Source organism: Acomys minous, assembly GCF_964271855.1.
Source record: "Acomys minous genome assembly, chromosome: 11".
NCBI lineage: Eukaryota > Metazoa > Chordata > Mammalia > Rodentia > Muridae > Acomys > Acomys minous.
This window is the reverse complement of record NC_140492.1, coordinates 102,461,669-102,486,103: the sequence shown is the minus strand read 5'-3', so window position 1 is coordinate 102,486,103 and position 24,435 is coordinate 102,461,669. Positions and strand designations below refer to the sequence as shown.

General features: G+C 45.0%; 1 protein-coding gene across 2 annotated transcripts in view; it reads left to right on the top strand.

Moving 5' to 3' along the window:
* The window catches only part of ARSB (arylsulfatase B), a 137,870-nt gene that overhangs the window by 13,898 nt on the left and 99,537 nt on the right, over positions 1-24,435 (top strand). For both annotated transcript variants that reach the window (XM_084800662.1, XM_084800663.1), the window contains exons 2-4: positions 2,302-2,488; positions 6,580-6,770; positions 13,753-13,960. In XM_084800662.1, the coding sequence (XP_084656788.1) occupies positions 2,302-2,488; positions 6,580-6,770; positions 13,753-13,960 (586 nt within the window). The remainder of the gene's footprint in view (positions 1-2,301; positions 2,489-6,579; positions 6,771-13,752; positions 13,961-24,435) is intronic.

Below are 24,435 nucleotides of genomic sequence, written 5' to 3'. Positions count from 1 at the left end.
TTTATTTGCAAAAGTGACTATATTTGAGAAGATGTGAATGTGGGAGTGGGCAGAACGTATAGTGGAGGGGACCAGTGGGGCTGTTCTGACCCCTGGACCAGTAGGGAGGAAAGGAAGGAGTGCTGTGACCTACAAGGGATGAGAGAGGCACATGGGGAGGCCGCTTCAGAGTGGCCCTCAGTACAGACACCGGAGTGGACAGGCTGAAACCACTTGACCCTAAGGCTGCTCACTGTGTCCATGTAGCTCTTCCGGCCTCTGCAGTCACTGACTCATGTGCAGCACCTCCCCCCCTCCCCCCCACACACTGCCACACTTGTAGATATGATTTAAAAATAACAAAAATCAGACAAAACCGAACCAAATGTAAGTCTGTGAATCTATAGGGTTTGAGTAGTTCGCAAGTTAAGTTTGAGAAAAATCAGTGCTAACTGTGTATTTATGTAGTTCCAGCAGAAGTGTAGATTTGAAGTTCCAGTGTGCATTGTGTATGGTAGTCATATGCGCGACACATTCCAGGAAGTAGGTCTTCAAAGAGGAGGAGCACTGGGAGGTGTGATGCTTAAAACTTGGTGGCCAGCTTGACATACAGGTGAAGAGGGAACCTCAGCTGACTAATCGCTTGCATCAGGTTGGCCTGTGGGCGTGTCTGTGGGGTTTTTTTCTTGGTTGCTAATTGATGTAGCGTGGGCCAGCCTACTGTGGGTGGTGCCATCCTTAGGCAGCTGGGCCTAGACTCTGTAAGGAAGGTAGCTGGGAAAGCCTTCGGAAGCAGCTAGTAAGTAATGTTCCTCTGCGGCCTCTGCTTCACCTCCTGCCTCCCGAGTTCTGCCTCAGCACCACTCTCTGACAGACTACAGATGGTCTGTTAGCAAAATAAACTATTTTCTACGACAGGTTGGTTTGGTCAGTGCTTCATCACGTCAACAGAGATGCAGACAAGCACAGGAAAAGGGGGGGGGTCGTGTTATCGATAGCTGTTCACAGCTGTTAATGTGACCACATTGACTATTTAATGTGTTTTTGGCACTTTATATCACTTCGTTAATCTTGCCCAAACCACAGGAAGTAGATATAGATGAAGATGACTTTACAAATTATCAAGACTGAAGTCAGTCACGGGAGCCACACTGTCTTACTGTCTAAAGGTCACAAAGCCAGTAAGTGACGGAGCCAAGATGGATTTGGATTCCTGAATTATATTATGCAGCATGTCAACCACCCACAAACACATTTAAGGAATTATTAACAGCAAGGTGCTTGACATCCACCCTTAGTGGACCAGGGTGCTGTAGGCCTGCCTGGCTTGGGAACTGTCACCTACAGCCTTCACTGTCCTCAGAGTCTTATGTATCTAAGGCAGCAGCTCTCAACCTGCAGATCTTGACCCCTTTTTCTTGGGGGGCGGGGGTCAAACAACCCTTTCACAGGGGTTGCATATCAGATATCCCGCATCCCAATATTCACATCACAGTTCATAACAGTAGCAAAATTACAGTTATGACGTAGCAACAAAAATAATTTTATGGTTAGGGTAAGCACAACATGAGGAACTGTATTAAAGGGTCACAGTGTTAAGAAGGAAGTCAGGATCTCCTAGTGCTGGGGAAGCCGTGGGCCAGTGAGGATTGCTTCATCCTTCCTCATGGGTATGGTAGCGTTTTAAAATTTATCCTAATTTCAATTTGTGAGGCGGTTTATTCACAGTGTATTCCCATTAAAATTCAAGGAGCTTCTGAAATGATAGAAAATGACACTTTTACTCTTTTAAAACTCAACAAGTCTTTGTCTCTTAATGCTAGATGCTGTGTGGACCCCGTGTCCTAGAAATGCTTTTGTGACCTACCCGGAGCAGCAGTTGGTACAATGCTTTCTAGAAAAGATCAGTGTCTTCTCAGATTTCTGTGAAGATGAATAAGGAACACAAGCTGTCAGCTTCATCATACCATTAAATTATTATTTTAAAAAATTCTACGAAGTCCTCAAAGAATAGAGATGTTCCTTCCAATCAGATTTCAACTCCTCACATGCATTGGGGTTGGGACCCTTTTCTTCAATAGATTAAATCACTGTCCCCTGACATAGGGCTTTGATAACTATTTGTTGAAAATGTTGTTTATTGAAGTGTTTTTATCCATACATCTAATTGCTATTTGTATCCACTATCGTCTTGTGTCATGAGAAAACTGCTTTTCAGAACATGCCTGAACATCCATGTCCCATGACTTAGGCACTTGCTGTATCCACTCTGTCATGGCGTTTCAAAGCCTTAATCTCTAGTTTTGTGTCTATCTCTTTAAGATCCATATGGGCTTACAGCATTATCTCATCAAGACCTGTCAGCCCAGCTGTGTTCCCTTGGATGAAAAACTCTTGCCCCAGCTTCTAAAGGAAGCAGGCTATGCTACACACATGGTCGGGAAGTGGCACCTGGGAATGTTCCGGAAAGAATGCCTGCCAACGCGCCGAGGATTCGATACCTACTTCGGTAATGGAAACGCAGACGTTTCTTTCACAACACAGACCTACTGCAGCCAGCTCATTAAACACACCCTAGAGTCATCAAACTAAATGACTGGAAACCCAAACACAGAGTAAATCAGCCGGCACCATACTGGGGCTGCTTTCTGACGTTGTCCCCATAAGCCAGCTCTGTCCTGAGCCCTGGGTGGCCATGTGACCACCACAGGACAATGGCCTGAGCGCTAAGGAAGAAAGTGTTAGGGGGCATTTGTGTCACAGAGCACCGTGTGCTCTGGAACCTTCTTACTGAAGATGATGGAATCAGAGTTAGAATGTTTCCTTCATTAAAGCCCACACAACGTCATTTCTCTCTCTGGACTGTGTTCAAAGCTTCCCTGGGCATCTTCTCCCACCTGTGAGATATGCTTCTGAAATTACTAAGTTGGAGAAGATCAATTAAAAAAAAAAACAACAACAATAAAAAGGAGATAATGAAAAAGTGACAGCAGGAGCCAGTCAAGCGATAGCTAGCCCTCTGAAATCAATGTGAAACCTGAAGTTTGTTTTCAAACATGGCACCTTAAGGCGATTATAAACTCTGCCTTAATTGATAACCACCGACTGTGTATCTTTCCGTCGGGGTCACTTTTCTATTGAGCCGTCTTTCTGTCCTCCCTCCCTCTCATCCGTTTCTTCCAAACCGAATGCACGCTTACTGTAGTAAAGCATTTAAATAGAACGAGATTGGAGCGGCCAGTAAGGCATAAAATAATTTAAATGTACCAAATTGCAAACTAATAAACAAAAAGGAAGGAACTGAGTGGCTCTGGGTCTAAGATGGGAGCCGTCTTACGTTGGAAGGGAGGAGGGAAGAAGAGTAAAGGAGGATGCTGTAGGAATGCATTATTACAAGATAAACCAGCAGTGGGTACTGGGAAGAGTGAAGCTTCTTCAGCTTCTTGGCTGTGAGAAAAACTTCCCCTTTGGGAGAAGATGAAGTGCACAGCGTCACTCTAATGGTAGCAATGGCATCCTTGTAGATGGAGTTTAGGTATTCGCAAGGTAAGGCCAACGCACAGTTCAGCCACAAGGAGCAGAACCACAAATGCCCTGAAACCACATGGCCGGGCACTTGGCTCTAAAGCTGAGGTCAAGAGGCAACGATGTCTGGCAGGTGCGCACGTGTGCCCCTCTCCACCCAGGGCGCCGCAAGCACAGCTAGCCAGCCGTGACATTCTTTCTGGCTGAGTCTAAATAAATCTTCAGTGCCCTTGAATGGCTGTTAGAAATCAGCCTTCATCCATTTAACATCTCGGAAGTTCTAGAGGAATGGCCTGCCTGTGCCTTGGTGATTTTTTTTTTCTGTGCAGGATGAACCGCTGTCTATCCTTTGAGAGACTGTGGGTATTTAGAATCTCTATTAGAATCCAAGTTGTGTACATAAAACAATGTGGTAGTTGGACAGCTAGGGAGAGAGAGTTCAGTCAGTAAAGTGTTTGTGTCAGCGAACTTGAGTTTGATCCCTGAGACCTAAGGAAGAAAGCTGGGTGTTGCCCGGGCTTCTTATCCTGGTACAGACTGTGGAGATGGGTGGCTCCTTGGGGGCTCAGTGGCCAGCCAGCCCAGCCTAACTGCCAAGCCAGTAAGAAAACCTGTCTCAAAAAACAAGGGGAGGGATAGCTCCTGGCGATGACATCAAGGTTGTCCTTTGACCCCTGCACACACTTACACATATACACACACTAAAAACTTCATATCCAGGGCAGAAGCCATATGCCTTTATGAGAATTGAGGCCCACCCTGGACCTAGACCGACAAATACCTGCATTCCTAGGGAGAGAGACTCGCAGCCAGGAAGAGTATTTGGAGCACACAGCCATCTTACCTATGCAGGTTAGCTGTCCTGCCGAAGGCAGGTAGGTGATGGAATGCCCTCAAGGCCAAGGAAGGGCACACTTAGTGGGTAACTCTGTTGAATGTGAGCCACACCCAGATAAAACCATGGAAGGGCACAGACTTAGCTGTTCAAAAGGCATTTTTTCTAAAGTTTCTCGCAAAAGCAGAGGCTCCAGGACTCAGCTTCAAGATTGTGAGTTGCAACAACGAGGGCACTGTGTGTCCCTCACTGGCCGTGTGCTGTCAGACTGGCCAAGTGTTTGAGGAAATGGTTCTATTCCTACGGTTCTTCCGTTTGTAATATCACTTAATATTTATGGTTCCCATAGCCAACTAGATCCTGTGCCTCCGTCCTCCCCAGTGATAGTTTATGTTAATGGGTAAGGAAGCTCAAGTTGCCTCTCCAAAACCTAATATCCAGTAGATGTTAAAAACCCAAACGAGTGGTCTGACCACTCTTAATTCCCAAGGTAAGGGTTGAAATTGTTACTATTTATTTATTTATGTGTGCGTGTGTTTGTGTGTGTGTGTGTGTGTGTGTATGAGAGAGAGCGTGCATGTGCACATGAGGTCTGAGGACAGCTTGTAGGACTCTGTTCTCTCCTGATTCCATGTGGATCCCAGGGCTCAAACACAGGTCAGGTTGTGAGGTTTGGTGGCAGGCACTTTAACCCCCCCTTGAGCCAACTCAATAGCACTGAAATTATGTTTTTGTCAGTACAGGGTTTTTTTTTTCCTATTCCATATTAAGTTATAAATATGTTGGGTTTCTTTCCTATGAATATAGGATGAAAAATCACACAGTAAGTTGTCTTAAGGTCATATACTAGTTCTATTCAGGACCTTGAGCTTATAGGATCATGAAAAATAGTTAATCTAAAATGAACTGGATTATTATATAAGCTGTATAAGGCTCTTAATTGTCATTGTAGACAAAATTCACGAGAAGGAAAAAACTAGGCCCATTTTTCATCATTTTAAGAATAAAGGGAAAACAGAATAAAAAGGAATATATATATATTATACACACACGCGCGCGCGCGCGCACGCACGCACGCACGCACGCACGCACGCATGAATAGCTAAGAGCTCATCAAAATTTACTTCTTTTTAACAGCTTTATTGGGGTATAATTCACATACCATGAAGTTCACCCAATTAAGGCATTTAACTTAGTGTTTTTAGAGAATTTGAGGGATTGTGCTATTATCATCACAATCCACTTGTAGGAGTTTTTTTTGTTTTGTTTTTTTGATTTTTTTTTTTTTTAATAACTCACAAAAAGAAACCAAATTCCATGAGCAGTCACCAGCCTGCACACAGCACCCCCAAGCCCTGGGCCGTCACTAACTTTCTCCTTATGCAGATTGACCTATCCTGAGCCAGTCTGTAAATATGACCATAATATACGACACAACTTATTTTCACACTTTCAAAGCGTGGAACGCTTTCAGGGCAACCATTAGTTAAGAAACTTCCTCTTCTCCCGCACTTCCGTCTCTGTTGTGGGAGAGCATCTGTGCTGCAGAAACACAGAAGGTGACAGGCCACTCGGCTCAGTAAGCAGCATGTCTCTAAGGAGCAGGGTAAGATTGTGTGTGTGGAACAGTCCAGACAGAGTGCTGTACTTTGATCTTCGGGGCTGTTAAGTAAGCTATGGTAGAGAGCTTGTCTCTGGAAAGGTTTGTATCTTTTCACCAGTGGGTGTCAGCATTTGACTAAATATAACCCAGGCTAAAGGCTCGTCCATAAATAACCACAGAAACCAGCCAGTCTCCCATCCTCCGAGACAACGGGTGACAGGATCAGAATCCTGTTCTCGTCATCTTACAAGCAAAACCTTGAGGCCAAATCACACTAGCAATGCGTTATCTTTTCTCTTAGATAGCTTTAAAGGATTAACACCTCACCGCCCACTGAACTCTGATTTCTAAGAACCTATTTCCATGGAATCATCCTCTTATAAAGAGCTGACAAGGTAGAACCGGTGCTCTGAAAGGATCCAGGGAGAAAAGGACTTGGAATTCTATGCAGTGACACTTCAACGGTGTCTGCTAACAAATATAGAGATGTTAAGAAAGGCAGCTCTGATTAGCCTTGTCATTTGATTAGCCTGGTCACGGGCAATCAATTGCATTAGGCAATTAAACGCTGGAACATTCGTTTGCCTAACAAGCTTTATGCCATTGCTGACTGTTTGGTCTCCCATTTGTCTTGTAGGGTATCTCCTCGGCAGCGAGGATTATTACACCCACCACTCCTGCGCGCTCATCGAGCCTTTGAATGGTACACGCTGTGCCCTTGATCTCCGGGACGGTGAAGAGTCCACAACGGAGTATGACAATATTTACTCAACAAACATATTTACCAAAAAGGCTACGACCCTGATAGCTAACCATCCGCCAGGGAGAGTAAGGCTTCCTTCTTTAATATTATCAAAATCTTGTTACTTCTAAGGGGATGCTTTGGGTCGTTTTGTTTGTTTGTTTTGTTTTTGTTTTTTTTTAATTTTAGAGATTGTTCCAGTTAGCTAGAAAGGGAAGGTTGTCAAAAGTGAGGAATCTGGACCCCTCCCTGCCCATGCTTATGTGGGTGCTTTATGAGTGCGTGCAGTGTACGCGGTTGGCAAAACCAGCCTTCCGGTTTCCAAGCTTGTATCTGTGTGCAAGGCAGGGTTCCACTATGGAGAACTGCTAGGAAAAGTCAGAGGTCAGAGAAAACCCTTCCGTTTTATACTTTACTCTTTGGGACTATTTTGGTGATTCTTGATCTTTTGTGTTCCCTCCTTAATTTTATGATCAGTTGACTGATTTTTACCGGGAAAACAAAAGGTGGCTGTTTGGCTTTATATTCTTTGAACTGCTTGAAAGAAATGGCCATCTTGGCAATTTTTTAAAATTGATATGCATGGTATATTGGTTTGCACAGACACCATAAGGAAGCTATTGGGTGTGTCGTACATAGACTTAACTGCAGGCAAAAAGAAAAAAAATATTGTGAATATCCTTAAACCCAAACTGCCTGGACTCAGCACATGAGTACTTTTGAAATGGAGCAGACATTTGAGACATAGGCTCAAAGGGTGTTGTTGAAGTTATTTTTATAAAACAGTGTTTGTTTCTCTTAGTTTGTTTCTTAACCCAGCTATGATACAAATAATTAAGATTCTTTTATAATACAAGGCCTCACAACACAATCATAAGCAGTTTAAGTCTGTTCTTAATCCTCTATGCTTTTTTGTCTTACTCCCAGCAAACATCCCAGCAACACTTGCACTCTATAGCTTTCCTCGGCTCCAGCTCCTGCCTCCTGATCTTCCTTGGACCTCTCTCCGTGACTGAATCCCATGATTCCTCTCTCCTAGCTCCTCCTCCCCACCTGGCTGGCAGGAAGTCCAGCCCTATTCTCTTCCCCTGCTCAGCCACTGGCTGTAAGCTGCTTTACTGACATAACAGGGGGACAGTTGGGAAGCAGAGTTTACACGATATTTAGACAGGAAATCAGAATTTAAACTACACAATAACCTTATGTCTACAGGGTGCCCTTATGAAGAATTATATGAGCACACTCACAAAAATTGTCCTCCCAAGGGATCCTGGGTGACATGGAGAATTCCAGAAAGTGTGCAGGTCCTTCCAGTTTCCTGCACTTTGTGTCTTTGATAGTGCCTGGAGGAGGCACACTCAACTCAGGTCTTGATGGCAGCTCTGGGTTGTATACCTTTTCAAACTCAAAAACCTGCTAGTGACTCTGTGTCTGGTACAGAATCTTCCAGGCTTTGTCTTTGCTGTTCTTACTCTTTATGAGGGATCTTCCCTGGTGACCGTTCTCAGCTTTGCCACACTTTGGATTTTTAAGAGCTTAATGCTGACATCTCTAGGCAACCATATGTGCTGTGAAACATGAAGAAAGGGAACATTGTCTCAAATATTTAAAAACACATACAAGACAGCATTGTCTCCCAGAGCCCTCATAGCATCAAGCGGCTAAGAGGAAGCAGCTGTGCAGAAGTAGCTCTTTGTGGGTGGGCAGCTAAATTGGGCTGGTGGGGGAAAGCACCGGAACTGAGAGCAGTTATAGGCCTCAAGAGCTCACATGCCATGGAAGGGGTGGTGTTAAATGGCACTGTTCATAGAGAGAGAGCGCATTACAAAACCACCAGATGGGAGATGGATGTTCCCTGCCAGTGTCTGAGATGCTCTGAAGAAATCATGATTCTCAGCATCCTCAAGCACAGACATATGTGAAAGAATAATATCCAAGTAGCAACCATGTTCACAAGGCAGCTCCTGCAGACAGATGCTCCCAGTCTCTCTCTCTCTCTCTCTCTCTCTCTCTCTCTCTCTCTCTCTCTCTCTCTCTCTCTCTCTGGCTTTTTGAGACAGGGTTTCTCTGTGCAGCCTTGGCTGCCCTGGACTCACTTTGTAGACCAGGCTGGCCTTGAACTCACAGACATTCACCCGCCTCTGCCTCCCAAATGCTGGGATCAAAGGTGTGCACCACCGAGCCCATCCAAGTTTCCTTTCCCAAGATAATGATGCACTGGTTTCAGGAGCTGCATCTTTGCAACATCTTTTCCCACAGTTTCACCTAATTCTGTGCTAGACTGTCAGGCACCACTTAATAGATTTGTAATGTGGCATTTGTTCTAAAATGAAAGTCATTAAAGGAGTTTGCATGAAGTGTCCATGAGCCAATTAAAAATGTACCTATTTTTAAGAGGCAGCTAAGGGGAAAACTGATAGCGCTGTTGTGTATGAGTTGAGTTGCTGATTCTGGGTGTGGGGACACTGCTAACAGCTTTACATGTGTCACAAAGGGACATCTTTTCTCCTTGATGTCAGGATGACTCTCACAGTAACACTATAAAAAGAAAGTAATATATTCATGATATGAATTTATGTTAAAAATAGAACAGCAGCCCTTTGAAGAAAACAAAACAACTCTAGATCTAATCTCCTAGAAGCTTCCTGAAGGAAACAAAATAATAACTCCTAGCGGAAGACTTTCTTTGTGTGGGCACAAGCTGGGAAGAAGTGCCTAAGTCTGGATGTCAAAACCTATTCCTGTTTTTCCATTTATACGCTGAAGGAGGAAAACCTATAAAGAAGTGAAAATAAGGCTTTCCTCCTTAATGATATGTGACTTCCTTCTGCAATGAGGATGTTTGGAGTACAGATCTTAGGGGCTGTGGGACATAAGAGGAAAGGGGAAAGCGCCATTAGCATCTTCAGTGTGAGTATGCAGATAGCTCAGCTGGTTATGTCAGAGTTTTATGTGATACTTAGCTGTCTGGCCATGATTTCCCAACTGGGGTTTTATAGTCTTAGGATACTTGAAAAGGTTGCAGTTAGGGTTGAGGTAAAGTTGGCCGCTACGGCTGAGTTGATCAGAACAAGAGTTTGGAATCAAGGAAATGCCAAGGAGCTATCTGGCTCCGGCATAAACAGAGGTTGGTGGAGGTTAATGTGGGGCAGGACTTCAGTGTGAATCAAGAGTCAGTGAGGTGAGAACGGGGTCAGCCTCCAAGGCCACGGTATGAGAGAGGGCTGGACCTCAGGCCCGTAGACACTCAAGAACCATCTCCTGATGTTGACTGTTTGCTCTGGGCAGTGAGGTGGCGTCCCAGCTGGCAGGGATGAAGAAACTGGCTATAGCTTTTCTCTGGGAGGACCCAGAAGTAATGGCTGTAGGCTGGATCCTCATGGAAGCTGGAGAAGGAGCTTTGAGCCTTAGATAATGGTTCTTTCTACTAGGCTACCATGTACTACAAAAACCAAACCAAAACAAAACAAACAAAAAAACCTTGCTATTTCCCTCTGAAATTTAAAATGAATACAGTAGGACTGGAGACATGACTGAATGGCTAAGAACGCTGCCTGCGGCCGGGGTGGGGTGTGAGTGGTGGGGGTGGGGTATTGGTGGCGCACACCTTTCATCCCAGCATTCAGGGAGGCAGGCAGATCTCTGTGAATTCGAGGCCAGCCTGGTCTACAAAGTGAGTCCAGGATAGCCAAGGCTACACAGAGAAGCCCTGTCTCAAACAAGCAAACAAACAAATAAACAAAATACCACTACCCCCACCACCACCCCCAAAACCACTGGCTGCTCCTACAGAGGACCTGGGTTCAGTTCCCAGTGCCCACATGGTGGCTTAGGACTATTTGTAACTGGTCCCAGGGGATCTGATACCCTCTTCTGGTCAGAGTGGGCACTGCATGCACACAGTGCACAGACATATATGCATGCCAAATACACATATACAGGAAAAAAAAAAAAAACAAACCCAATTTAAAATAGTATAGCAATGCTTTCACTTAGTAATATTGGAGATACAGGTTGCTATTTTTCTGCATGAGACATGTCTGGGAGAAAGCAGTGGGAGGGACTCCTCTTCTCCAGGGCAGGTCATAGAAGTCAGAGCTCCTTTCTCAAAGCAAGCCAGAAAGCCCTGCCTTTCCACATAACAGGTGGCAATAAGAAAAGGATCTGGCATGCCTAGTAGACTATTATGTGATGCTTATTGTAGGCAGGGCCAATCAGAACCAGAAGAGATGCTTGCTCAGAGGCACCAAGAGGAAGTGGAGCAGGCAGGCTTCTCGGCCCCGCCCCCATCTGTTCCCAGCAGGCCACGCCCTTTCCTGCTTTTTCATAAGTTAATTAATTTAGGTACAGGGTTTCACACTGTAGTTGAGGCTAGCCCGAAACTTACCATGTAGCCCATGGTCTCAAAGTCATGGCGATTCTCCTGCCTTAATCTTCCGAGTGCCGGAATTGTGAGCATAAGACACCATGCCTGGTTTAAGAACAAAGTTTCAGGTGATTTTTACCTAACTTTGAAAAAAGTTTTAACACTTTATGTGGGCTGTGGATTACGCTTGCCTGGTGAATTTTAATCTCGTCCCCTCTGCACCTTGGCTGATGGCTGGAGTTGGCTCAGTCTAGTGCTAAAGAATGAGTCGGGAAGACGCCCACAGCTGACCCCCCTGCACTTCCCCTGCGCATCCTTCTGAGGTTCAGAGGGACCCCAGAGTGTCAGGATGACCTGTGTGGGTGGGGTGGAAAGTGTGCGTGTGGGGGAGCGTGGAGTGGAAAGTGTGCGTGTCGGGGGAGCAGAGGCAGAGCGAAATGGCGAAGTTTTGATATAGACTTTAGGAGTGGAAATTTATAATTTTTTTTTTCATGGAAAAAAAACGTACAACATTTAAATTGAAATGTCTGGACTCCAAATAAATTAAGGGTGTCTATTGGAGCTCCCTGTATGGATGGTCTTTCCTCTCGCCATATGTCTATGCACCTTTAACTGATTGGCACACACTCTATCAAAGGGATGTGTGTATCTTTTAGAAATTTTGTGTTGTTTTGTTATTTCCTTTGAGACAGGGTTTCTCTGTGTAGCCCTGGCTTTCCTAGGATTCTCTCTGTAGACCAGGCTGGCCTTGAACTCACAGAGATCCTCCTGCCTCTGCCTCCTAAGTGAAGGGATTAAAGGCGTGCGCCACCACCGCCCGGCTCATTTAGAATAGTTTTACAGTAAGAAATGGAGTGAGTTTCTTCCATCTGTCTCTTTGTCTCCTTCATTTATGGTTTCAAGGCCTCAAATACTCTAATAGAATAATGTGCTTGTTCTTGGATTGAACCCTCTTTGAGGGTTTTAAACTCATTGACAAGTTCTGTATGGTGTGGTGCAGGGGATATCTGCAGAGAGGGCCCCTAGGGAGAAAGGACTGACTTGGAATACCACAGATTCTGGATGCTACGAATTGGCATGGAAAAAACAAACAAACAAACAAACAAAACAGAACCTGTAAACCACACTTCTTATTTCCAGCAATTAAATTGGCCTTACATTTATTTGGTTCAGTATCAACAATTAACAAAACACTGTTTCCTCAAAAAGAAAAAGAATATGTTTTTCAAAAAACCCTGTAAACTTCTCTTTATTTTCAGCTAACATGTCTATTGGTGCATGTCAACATTGTAACAGTGAGGTTGCTGGTAGGCAAGCCCTCTTGCAGTAGTGGCACTTGGGCATGCCACCTAACCTTTTGAAGCCTTGGCTAACTCATTTGTAAAATGGATGTCACAGGATGTTTTTTGAGCATTAAATGAATGATAGAGTAGCCAGATTATTAGCAGAGTGTTATCTATATAAAACATTTACTATGTGGTGTGCTATTGATTTTATTGTTTATTTGGGTCCCATTCTAGGACTTGGACCTTCATATTTGCTTTGGCTCTTGTCATCTTTTCAACGTATTTGCTGAGGCATATTTTGCATACCATAAAACTCCCACACTTAAAGTACACAGTTAACTAGGAAACTTAAGGGGTGCCTCATCACCTCCGTGACATTTTAAAACATTTCATCACTCTCATTTTGGTTTGGTTTGGTTTGATTTTTCAAGACAGAGTTTCTCTGTGTAGCCTTGGCTGTCCAAGACTCACTTTATAGACCAGGATGGTCTATAAAACTCATAGAAATCCTCCTGTCTCTGCTTCCCTAAGTGCTGGGATCACAGGTGTGGGCCACCATGCCTGCATTTCATCACTCTTGAAAAAAATTTCTACCCAGTAGTAGTTCCTAGGCATTTCCCTCCCCAGAATTCCTCATAGGCACAGACAACCAGTCATCTGCTCTCCGTCCCCATAGACTTGCCTCTTCAGAATATTTAGATCAATGCAATAATACAAGATGCGGTCTCTGATGGGCTCTTTTCTCTTCATAATTTCAAAGCCCACCTCTCTTATCACGGATCGTATATGCTGTGACTAAAAAATATCCTGAATTTTATTTTTTCCATCCATCAATTTGTGGACATTTAAGTCTTCCTTATTCTTGGCCATTTTGAATAATGTTGTGAGAAAGCATCCACGGACATTTTACAGGGACACGTGCTTTCATGGTTTTTTCCAGGACTAGGAGGGCCACATTGTATGGAAGCTTTATGTAATACTGAGAGACTTCACGCTGCTTTTCTCAGGGTCTACGTGTACCGCTTTACACTCCCACTAACTAATTTCTCCATAGCTTCATCAATATTATTCCTTCCTATTTTAAAACTTCTGAGCACCCTAACGGGTATGAAGCAGTGTCTAACTGCAGTTTTTGTTTTGCAGTGCCCTGGTTGTGAGCATTTGTTACATCTTCTTTGGAGAAATACCTATTTAAATTCTCTGTGCTTAACTCAATGGCCTTATACTATTGAATTGTTTATGTACTCTGGATATGAGTTCCATATCACACATATGATTCGCAGACATTTTGGTGCACTCTGTTAGCGTGCCTTGAAATTATTTGTATGAGCTGATAAGTCTCAGCTGCCTCGCGTTTTTGTATTGAAAGCCTCCACTGCTTTTAACTGATGCTTGGTTTGCAAATCCCCTTGGCAGCCGCTGTTCCTCTACCTTGCTCTCCAGTCCGTCCACGATCCCCTGCAAGTGCCTGAGGAGTACATGAAGCCATATGACTACATCCAAGATAAGCACAGACGTATTTTTGCTGGGATGGTGTCCCTCATGGACGAAGCAGTGGGAAATGTCACCACAGCCTTGAAAAGCCACGGACTCTGGAACAACACTGTGTTCATCTTCTCCACAGGTTAGTCAACCAGTTCAGGAGACCCGTCTCTTGGCAAAGTGTGGGATGTGTCTTCATTCTGTAGAGCAAAGAGAGACAGACTGGAACAGTTAGCATTTCTTTCTTTTCCTTTCTCTCTCTCTCTCTTGTTTTTGCTTTTGTTTTTTTGTTTTGTTTGTTTTGTTTTGTTTTTTCAAAACAAGGCTTCTCTGTGTAACAGAGCCCTGTCCTGGATTTGCTTTATAAGCCAGGCTGGCCTCAAACTCACAGCGATCCAAATGCCTCTGCCTCCCGAGCGCTGGGATTAAAGGCATGCGTCACCACCTCCTGGCAGCAGTTAGCCAGGAGACGTGACAATAATGCCAGCTGCTGTAGTGGAGCCACAGTGGCTATGGGAGTAAGAAAAGAGAATTACATACCGTTCATACCTTTCCTCCTTTTGTTTATATTTCAAAATTCACAGGGAGTGTACTTGAGGACCAGCACTCACTAATTAGCAAGCGGGCACCCTACATCCACAAGGCATCAGGATGGCAGATCCCCAGAACCCCAATAGCCATCTGCTACTGTGACACTATCAAGCCAGACTAGAAAAGGAGCCAATTAAGCTTAGACTAGACTCTCTGAGTATAAGCTTTTTTTTTTTAATTAAAATTGTTTTCTGACAATAAAAGTTAAGCATTCAATAGGAAAAGCAAGCAAAGGGTGAAAGACAAGTGAACCCTCAGGCACCAGAGACAACAGAAACCTGTTTTCATGGAGTCAGGGGCTTCTGAGGGGAAACATTTTACCTTCAGGATTCTCCTCTGTCACAGGAAACGGGTTTCTCGACTTTCACTCCAATGGGACTTGGGCGGAGATCTTTGCTCCGCTCGTTGTCCCAAACACTCAGGCAGCATGAGGTCAGAACAAAAGTTCTATGTGAAATGCAGGCTGTGTTGTTGCTGGAACTTTCCCCATGGTGTTGGTTTTAGAATGGCCGGACCTCCACCTGTCTCCCCGCTGTCTTTACGGGAACGCCTGGTACTTGGTTACTTGTTTGGTCTTCTAACGTCCTTAGTTTCCTGCTCTGTTTTCTTTACATTTCTTTTTCTGCTTGGAAATTTTATTTACCAGTCTTTTCTAAACTTTGTGTTGACTTTATTCCAATTACTAGGTTTTGTTTTGATTTGTTTTTTTAACCACCAAGAACTTTCTTATTTCCTAATGACTCCCTTTCTGTAGTATTTTTACTTTATAGATGTAAAAACTTAATGTGTGTTAATGTACTTGGTACATGTATGATACATACATGTGTATACATCTTTAAAGTTGGCTAATTCTCAACATTCTCTATTTTAAGTGTCCCCCCCACCCCCCCACACCCCCCCGGCAATATGTTTGTATTTTTGTTTCAGTTAGTCTTTCAAATTAAATGAATTCTTCACATCTTTGTGATCTTGGCTAATACCAAAAAAAAAAAACAAAAAAACAAAAAAACTGTGATTGGAAACTCCACATGTGAGATTAGAACTTATCATTCTGTAAGTTTGACTGGAAAGTCACGGAGTGAGATGACATGGTGAGGAATTCATCTTGCTGGACTCATAGTTGCTTTTTGTTGTTCTGTTGTTTTGCTTTGCTTTTAATTAAGCATAGTTATCAAATCTGGTCGGTTTGAGCACTTAACTATATACAGGGCAATTGTAGGAGCCTCATCTGGTTAAACAACCCTCACAGTCATCCCCCGAGGACCCTGAAAATGTGAGAACTGGACACAAAGACACGAACACTTAGCCCACGGTTACACAGCCACACGTGCGCAAGGCCGGCTCCGTGTTTCAGCCCCCGTGGCATTTTCTAGCCTTATAGATGGCAATCTGTTCATTTGAGACAAGATCTGGTTACCATATAGCCAAGCTGTCCTGGATTCTCAGTCCCCCTGCCTCTGCCTCACCAGCGCTGGCTGGGATTGTATGTGTTCATGGCCATCCCATGGTTGCATGTGTCCTGGCTGTCATCCCACATGATGTCTGTGTTCTCATCAGACTTCTGATACAGTGGAACTGTTTCCACGGTGGGCTGCAAGGATGAGCTATTAAGGACCCAGGTGGGCAGAGTGCGTTAGCCCTGTCTGCGGGAGCAACCCGTGTAGTTGCTTTAGTGCCATCTAAATGCTATGTTTTTCTTTCTTTTTTTTTTCTTTTGCCTCTCTGGAGTTTTGTTCAGTGGGTCTCTGAGAAGGTTTTGGGCTGCTTGGTAGTGGAGCACATTTTGGGCTGGCACCACAACACATGGTCGGGCAACGGGAATTTGATCTCGGAGTCGTGGAATTGCTTGTCAGCTGGCCGGGCGCACTTGCCAGCTGCAGTCTCTTCTGCTTTCATGATCTGGATGGGAATGCATGTAGGCATGATGCTGGGCACCCACGTCGTGGTAGCACTGTGACGGCACCAGCGGAAGTCAGGTCCTGGTACTCTTTAAGTACATGTTGTTGGTGCCACCGTGGGAGTCATAGCGCAGCCAGATGCCGAAGTTCTTAACACGCAGTGGTGACTTCTCAAACAGCTGCCCTCAGTGCACTATCTCCTTGGATGACTTCTGCATCTCCTGCAGCCGCAACACGAAGTACCGGAAGTGGGACTTGGCCACCATCTGGCTGGGTACAAAGATGAGCATTCGGTATAGTGGCACTTTGGGGCGGGCAGTATAAGGCTGCCCCACCACCTTGTACAACTGAAGCGCGCCCGACGCCTTCATGGCTGTCTGGCTTCCTTCACCGCCACTCACAAAAGAAAAAAAAAGCTGCTATAATTTTCTAAGTGTTCCCTATGTTGATGAGGGTTGAATGTGAGAAAAAAAATTTCCCACAGAACAAACACTAAGGAAGACATCTTATATGTAATTCTTTACAGAACTCTTATGATCTGGGAGTCAGCCACAATTACTTCATTTAAAAACCCTCCCATAGCGTTTTTTTGATCAGTGTTGGTGTTGAAAGCCTGTAGAGTCTCTAGAAACAATTAGCGGGAAGAAGGGCAGGATGCCTAGCACCAGCTTTAGCAATTATTCCTGGGAAATAGCCTCATAATCGTAAAAATTGAAGACTCTACGTTTAAAAAAACCCCTGCCTTTGCTGCAGGCATCATGACAACCCAGTTTCTGGAGTGATTTCCTAAATGTGGATTAATATGTTACTCATGAACTAAAAAAGGGCTCTGAAGCAAAGATGTCTGGGAAGAGATGGGATAAATTTTTTTCAGGATATGTTAGAGTGAAAAAATATTTAAAGATCAATCTTTCTTTTATTTCATTATTTCACATATGTGTACATATTTTTAAATAGTTAATCATTTTATAAATATCTGTAACATTTTATTCAATTTGGTAAAAACAATATTTGAAGCTTTTCACTGAAAACACGGTGACTACCTGACAACAGGAAATGACTGTCTTATATCCTGATACTATGATGTCTTAGCAGATGTATTAATCTTAGGTCATCTTTGCTATGTTGGGGGCTAAATGCCGCTCCATTATGACTATGCATTTCTATAATGCTTCTAGATTTGATCTAGTGTTTTTTGTTAGGATTTTTTAAAATGCCAATTCACAAGTGAGAATGGCGGTGGTTTCCTTTTTTCATTGGTGGGCTCTGTTGTCTTGGTTAAGCCATGTGATTAAATAATAAGGATGGTTTTCCGCCTTTTTCTATGATTTGAGTAGTAAGTCGTCCTTGGAATTTTCTTTGGAGGCATTTTATTTTATTTTTATTTTTTAAGATTTATTTATTTTATTTATTGCATATGACTGCTTTATCTGCAGAAGAGGGCACCAGATCTCTTTGAGGATGGTTGTGAGTCACCATGTGGTTGCTGGCAATTGAACTCAGGACCTCTGGAAGAGCAGGCGGAGGTCTTAACCACTGAGAGCCATCTCTCCAGCCCTTTGGAGGCATTTAAAAAGTCATCTCCATAGTTTAAATCTTCTCCTTACTTATTTCTAGATACGAGTCATCACATGTTTTAGAATTAATCTTGCCTGAGATACAGTGACCACCTTGACTGCATCTCCAGATGACTCTTCTTCCCAGGAGCTTCTTCTGGGCTCCCATTTTAGCTCTTGCCTTTGTTCTGCTTGACTTGGGTGTGGGGGTGGGGGTTTCAGGACCAAACTTGAATAGGATGAATTGCTAACCCCGCTTATTATCTTATGTCTTTTCAGACTTTCTGTTCTTTCTCCCAGCCTCCCTCTCTCCCCTCTGCTACCTTGACAGCTGGCCTCTGGCCCTCAGTGTCCTGGGTAGAGCTTATTATGACTGTGTTTTCAGTATCAGAGCCGCCCTCCACTGAGTCCCATGGTGAGAGTGACCACTGTTATGTCTCAGCTGCTCACCCGGCCCCCCTCCTCATCCCTAGTTTTTTTGCCTCCGCTTACCCTGTCCTTGCTCGGGATGTAAACGAGGCAGCTTGAGGTTAGTTAGCCTGTGAGCTGGTTCCCAATTCCTATTTTATCAAAGAGGAGCCCAAACTTCAAGAAGCTAAGAGACTAGCCACAAGTCAGACACATGGGCGCGAAAGGCAGACCTACTGGAGTCAATATCTATTTACTAATCAATACCCACGTTTAAGCTCACTTTGGTGACTTTTACCTTCCCCTTAGTGCTCTCTGTATCTGTTCCCGAAGCCAACGTTTCCCCAACTCTTCCTGAGAAGAACTCTAAAAACCTTCATTTAAAAAATATGTGGAATCATTGCCAGCTGCGAGTTCCCTCTCTGAATGCGAGCGAGGCGAGGCCTTTCTACCCAGCACATGTGGCCATCTCTCGGTCCCCTGGCCACAGGTGTGTCTTGAGGCATGCGGTTCTCTGAGTTCCCAGGGCCTTCCCGAGTGAAGTGCATTCTGGTCTGTAGAAGCCACGTGACCGAGTTACATTCTCTTCCCTTCTGGCCTCCGGTTCTTTGAGCAACCAAAAGCACACCCTTGAGCGCCCTGGCCTGGATCCCCTCAATGCCTGTTTCACTTTTGGATGTGGCACTTCCGGATGTGGCCCAGGAGACGCGTTTCGCCCCCCACCCCCCACCTCCAGCCCCCATTCTGCCTTAGACCTCTTAACTACACACAGAAGGGCAGAGACGTAATGATTCTTTGGTCTTGTACAAAATTACAACTCCCAGGCATTCTCCTGCCTCTGTTCAGTCAGCGGCAGTCAGCCCTGCTGTCCCTAAACTTAGGGACTGTTTCGAGATCCGAGCATTGTAAGCAGCCTTCCTATGTCCTGTCCTGAGTCACGATGCGTTTCCATCTTTCTCTGCTTTTAGCGAGATGTTGGCTAAAAGAGGGAGTTCTAGCCTCAGTCAGGAGGGCAAGGTGTTAGCCCGGACCCCCATCACCACAGCCCACCTTTCTAATTGGCTAAACTTCAGGAGTCTCCACGGAAATCTGATCCCAAGTAAGGCAACTCAAAAGTGAGGGCCGGTTCTTGATCAGCTTAGTCCAGGGGTTTCTCAACCCTCCTAACGCTGTGACCCTTAAATACAGCTCCTGTGGTGTGGTGACTCCCCAACCATGAAATAATTTCATTGCTACTCCCTAACTATAATTTTGCTGCTGTTATGAGCTGTAATATACTTATCTGCTATGCAGGCTATCTGGCATGCTACCCTGTGCAAAGGTCCTTCCATGCATGTCCCCCCCTCCCGAAAGGGGTCACAACCCACACGTAGAGAACTGCTGCCCTAAGGAGAAACTTAATTTGCCTTTCTTTCTCCAAAGGGTTTTTCTGTGACTTGTGACAATTTATTTCCTGAAGTCAATTTTTAAAAATGTTACTGCCTTTTTACTTACATGTGTGTTTGTGTGTGCGCTTGCACGCATTCGCACCACAGTTCCTGTGTAGAAGTCAGAGGACAGCTTGACGGTGCTGGGTCTCACTGTTTACCTTGGAGGTTCTAGGGCCTGAACTCAGGCTGTCAGGTTGGGCGGCAATCACCTTTATCCGCTGAGCCCTCTCACCCGGCCTCACGTCAAATTTTAAGGCCCAGGTGCTTGTACTTTTCCACAGATGTACTGAATCTAAAACACAATTTGGGGGCCTCGGAATTTGTAACAACACCCGCACATAATTATTTTGTACATAGAAATTTGAGAACCTCTGAGCCGAGGTAACTGTCATTCAAATCCCAGGGATTTCCCTTGTTCGGAATAGACATAGTGCATATCCACATATGTCTGCTCCTCAGTAGGAGAAACATGAATTCTTATTACAGGGTGTCAGAGGAGGATCAGAGGTCTCGGCATAAAAAGAACAGTGATATGCCTGTAAGGGAACAGGAATTTTGTGCTAATAGGTGCATTAATCATCTGTCATCTATCTATCTATCTATCTATCTATCTATCTATGTACGTATCCATTTATTTATTTATTTATGTGTATATGTAATCTGCCAGAAACCAACTGAGCATAGAGTTCACCTTCTCCCAGATGGCTTTCAGTTGAAGGAGAGCAGGGTCTAGAGACGTGGCTCAGTGGTAAGAGCACTGGCTGCTCCTCCAGAGGACTGGGGATTTTTTTCATCGCACCCACACGGCAGCTCACAGCCGTCTATAACTCTAGGCCCCAAAGGATCTGGTTTCTGTGGGCCCTGTCCACACATGGTGAAGATGTGCATGCAGACAAAAAAAAAAATCCATATAGGTATGATTAAAATAAACAAATCTCTTCTAGAAAAGAAAGAAAAAGCACTCATTTCTAGGTTCATCATTAAAGTTAAGGAGATAAGCTTAAATTCAATTATCCTGTTTTTTGTGCCCCTGCTGATGTAAATTACAATTGATTGGTTACTGTCATTCTGTTATGGATTTGGTTAGACAGTTAGTTAGTTAGTTTGTTTTCCTGTGTTATGGACCAAATCAAGAGTTTCACACGTGATGCGGGCAATTTACCGCTGGGCTAGAGCCCCGTCTAGGCCACTCTTTTCGAAACATGGGATTAATTGTTCTGTAAGCAAATACTGCTTGTCTTGATATACATGCACCATTGTAGTCTTTTTATACAGCAGTGACCCTTTTGGTCCTCGGCTAGCACGTGATCAGAGTCTGAGTCCGGCTTTCCTGATGATGACTTTGTTGATTCTGGCTCAGTTTCACAGTCTGTTAAATGGCCGTCTGTTCACTTAGTCGCTCTCTGCCCGGACTGGGAGATGACAGCAGGTGTTTAGCAGGATCGGGTCTTCCTGTTACCTGAGCGTGTGTGGAGGCGCAAAGCAGGCAGGGCTTTTAGGAGGCTCTGACAAGAAGAAAGGGTGACGAGGTGGAGGTGCAAGAAAAGATCTGAGAAATAGCAGCGTTTAGGCTGAGAACCCCTGCTCTTATTTCTAGGGGTACTGACGCCTTGCCAACCTGGTGGTCTCCAGCGCTGGGGCAGTCTTCACAGAGACTGGCGTACATTTGCAGATTGTAGCCTGTGGCCAGAGAGCGCGTGTAATCTATGTGGCAATAGGTACGCAGGCCATGGCTTCATTGTGCACTTATTGGGATGCAGGCTTGGGGAGGTGGGAATGCGTGGATGAGGCCTGGCAGCTGCTCTGACCATACAGTGAAGTTGCCGTTCACCGAGAGGCCTCCCCGGTGCTCAGGCCAGTGGAAAAGAGTCTTGTCCATGATGCCGTTGCCACCTTGAGAACACCAGAGCCTGCTCGGCAGCACATCTATGCTTGGACAGAGTGAGTCGTTGTAAAATATAAAGGGTTGACACGTCACCCGAGCATCCACAAAATGGCTCGCAGTTGATTGTATGCAACAGAGTTCCTCTAACTCTGAAGCCCCCTTTTCTTCCTCTTTGCAGAAGTCCCTTCAGAAGAGGGAGCTGGCAATAGAGAACTGCTCCGTGGCTTTAAGTATGCCGTGCAGTTGGCAGACTTATAAAATACTGTAGAAATCTGTGCTGGGAACGGCTGCAGCAGAGCAGCCTGGCTGGGCGCTCAGATCCTTACGAGAATGCCTCCCGAGGCCAAGAACTGTTAAATGAACAAACAAGGACCCACATCACCCCACCGCTCACCTTGCAGCGGCATCTGCACTTGACACATGCCTGTCAAAGAGGAAAGCAACAGTCAGTAGATTAAAGCTATGAGACAGGAATAGCCTGTCCTTGAGGTAGATATCAACCCCTGTCACATCTTGAGATTTTGCATGTTAGTGTCCACACAAAGAGCATGTTGAGGCACTTGAAATTTTCACTCATAGGAGGTCTTAATTTACTGATTACTTCACAGAGTGAAAATAATAACCAATATACTTTAAGGACTCTTAGACCCCTCTTGCTTCTAGTCTCTCTGTGACAGACCACTGAAAGATCTAAGGAAAGGACGCCTCTCAATCCTTTAACAGGTTGTCAGTGTTTTATTATATTACTCAGTAGGTGCAAGAACATCTTACTGTTGATATTTTGAGTTTTCAGCAGGCGAATGTGAAATAATCAACATTTTCACGCTTCTGTGGGCGTATAACATCGTGGCCTTTCTCTGAGTTTATAATTAATGGAAGGTCGTATTGAACTGAGCGTGTTTATTGACTAAATTGCAGGAAGCTTTCCAACTGTTTGGAGTTATTTTCTCCTTTCCCTTTGTGTTCCGTTTTTAAAGGTCACACTTTAAGATGGCTTCGTTTCTTACCCCTCTCAGAACGTTCTAGATCAAGTGTCCTCTGAGGCAAGAGGGGTGTTTTGTTGCCCAAGCTTCTTGGGAGGGTGAATCAGGATGGAGGTAGATGAGGGCGGGGCGGGGCGGGGCGGAGCAGGGGAGGGAGGGAAGGAAGGGGGGAAGGGAGAGAGGGGGAAGAGGGAGAGAGGGAGAGAGAAATAAGCACTTAGCGCAGGTATAAGAGGAAAGGGCTAAAGTTAAACCACCAGCCGTGAGCCGCCCCCAGCCTGATCACATCGGCTGTGCCGGCCGGCAGCCTCAGCAAGCGTTTCAGGGCGTCAAGCCTATAATCGTTAACATATACCTGTCAACTCCGCAGAGAAAATGTTACTGGGTGTGTTACTTGGATAAGGTAGTCTTGTCCGAACATGACGGCAGGGCTGTCCTGATGTCAGGATTCCGGAGACTAGGGAGGGAACCAAGTCAAATAAGGAACTGCAGCTCCGCAGAACCCCTCAGATGAGCAGAACGGTAGCTGCTGCTAAATCTGTATTCTTCTTTCTGCCAGTAGGGGGCCCCCGCCTGGTTGGATGGTGCTGCCTCTATGCAGTGTGTCTTCTCTCTGTTAAACCTTTCCAGAAGGACACTCGCTGGTCCATAGAGGTGAGGTTCTGAATCAAGTCAGGTGGAGAATGGAAACATCACGCCTGCCCACCAGAAGAGGGCGCCAGATCTCATTATAGATGGTTGTGAGCCACCACGTGGGTGCTGGGAGTTGTTGAACTCAGGACCTCTGGAAGAACAACCAGTGCTCTTAACCTCTGAGCCATCTCTCCAGTCCAAGTATATGACTTTATTTTCTAAAAATATTAAATGGCTCTTTTGCCTGCATTGTATGTCTTGCACCAGGCCTGGTCCCCACAAAACCAAACTAGAGCCTCTGATCCCCTGGAACTGGGATTTGAGCTGGTTAAAAGTGTCATGTGGGTGCTAGGAGCTGAGCCAGCCTTCTCTGGAAAAGTAGCCAGTGCTCTAAACCACTGAGCCATTTCTCTTTCATTCATTTATTCTTTCTTCTCTCTCTCTCTCTCTCTCTCTCTCTCTCTCTCTCTCTCTCCCTTGCTTTTCTGAGACAGGATTTCTCTGTGTAGCCTTGGCTGTCCTGGACTCACTTTGTAGACCAGGCTGGCCTCAAACTCATAACAATCTGCTGCCTCTGTCTCTCAGAGCGCTGGGATTACAGGCACGCCTGGCCAAGCTCTCAGTTGTGTGACACTGACAGTGTTAGTATGTACTACAGTTAGCTTGGTTTTTGTTTTATTTTGTTTTTAAGCCGAAAAGGAAGAATGCAAGTGGGAATAGCCTGGGGTCAGCTCCCAGAAAGATGGGACCTGGGTCATGCTATATTTGAAAGGCAGAGGAAGAGAGAAGAAAGGGTCTGCTCTGGAGGTCTCATAGGGACAGTAACAATGGCAGCAAGAGTGACAGCCAGGAGTCGGTGAACCCTTCCCTAGCATCACAGACTTTCCGTGTCCCCTGATATTCCTCCGTCCTAGAGTAGGTACTTTATAATCTGCGTGGTCATGCACTTCCACAGTAGACAGTGAATGCAGTTCAGGTCTACTCGACACACTCTGTGCCAGAGGGCTGTGATCTGAAGGAACACAGATGAGCCAAGTGCACAGGAGGTAAGCAAGGTGGGTCTGGATGAATGGAGTTCTAGAAAGATAAGCTGGGGAAGGTTCTAGAGTCACTCCAGCCCACCCTGATCATTGAAAAAAAATGAAACAGACCTAGACCGGCTGAGCTATTGGTCTTGAAGCAGACACTTGGCTTCATCTTTACTCCAAACCTTAGGCTCTTGCGCTGTAGGAC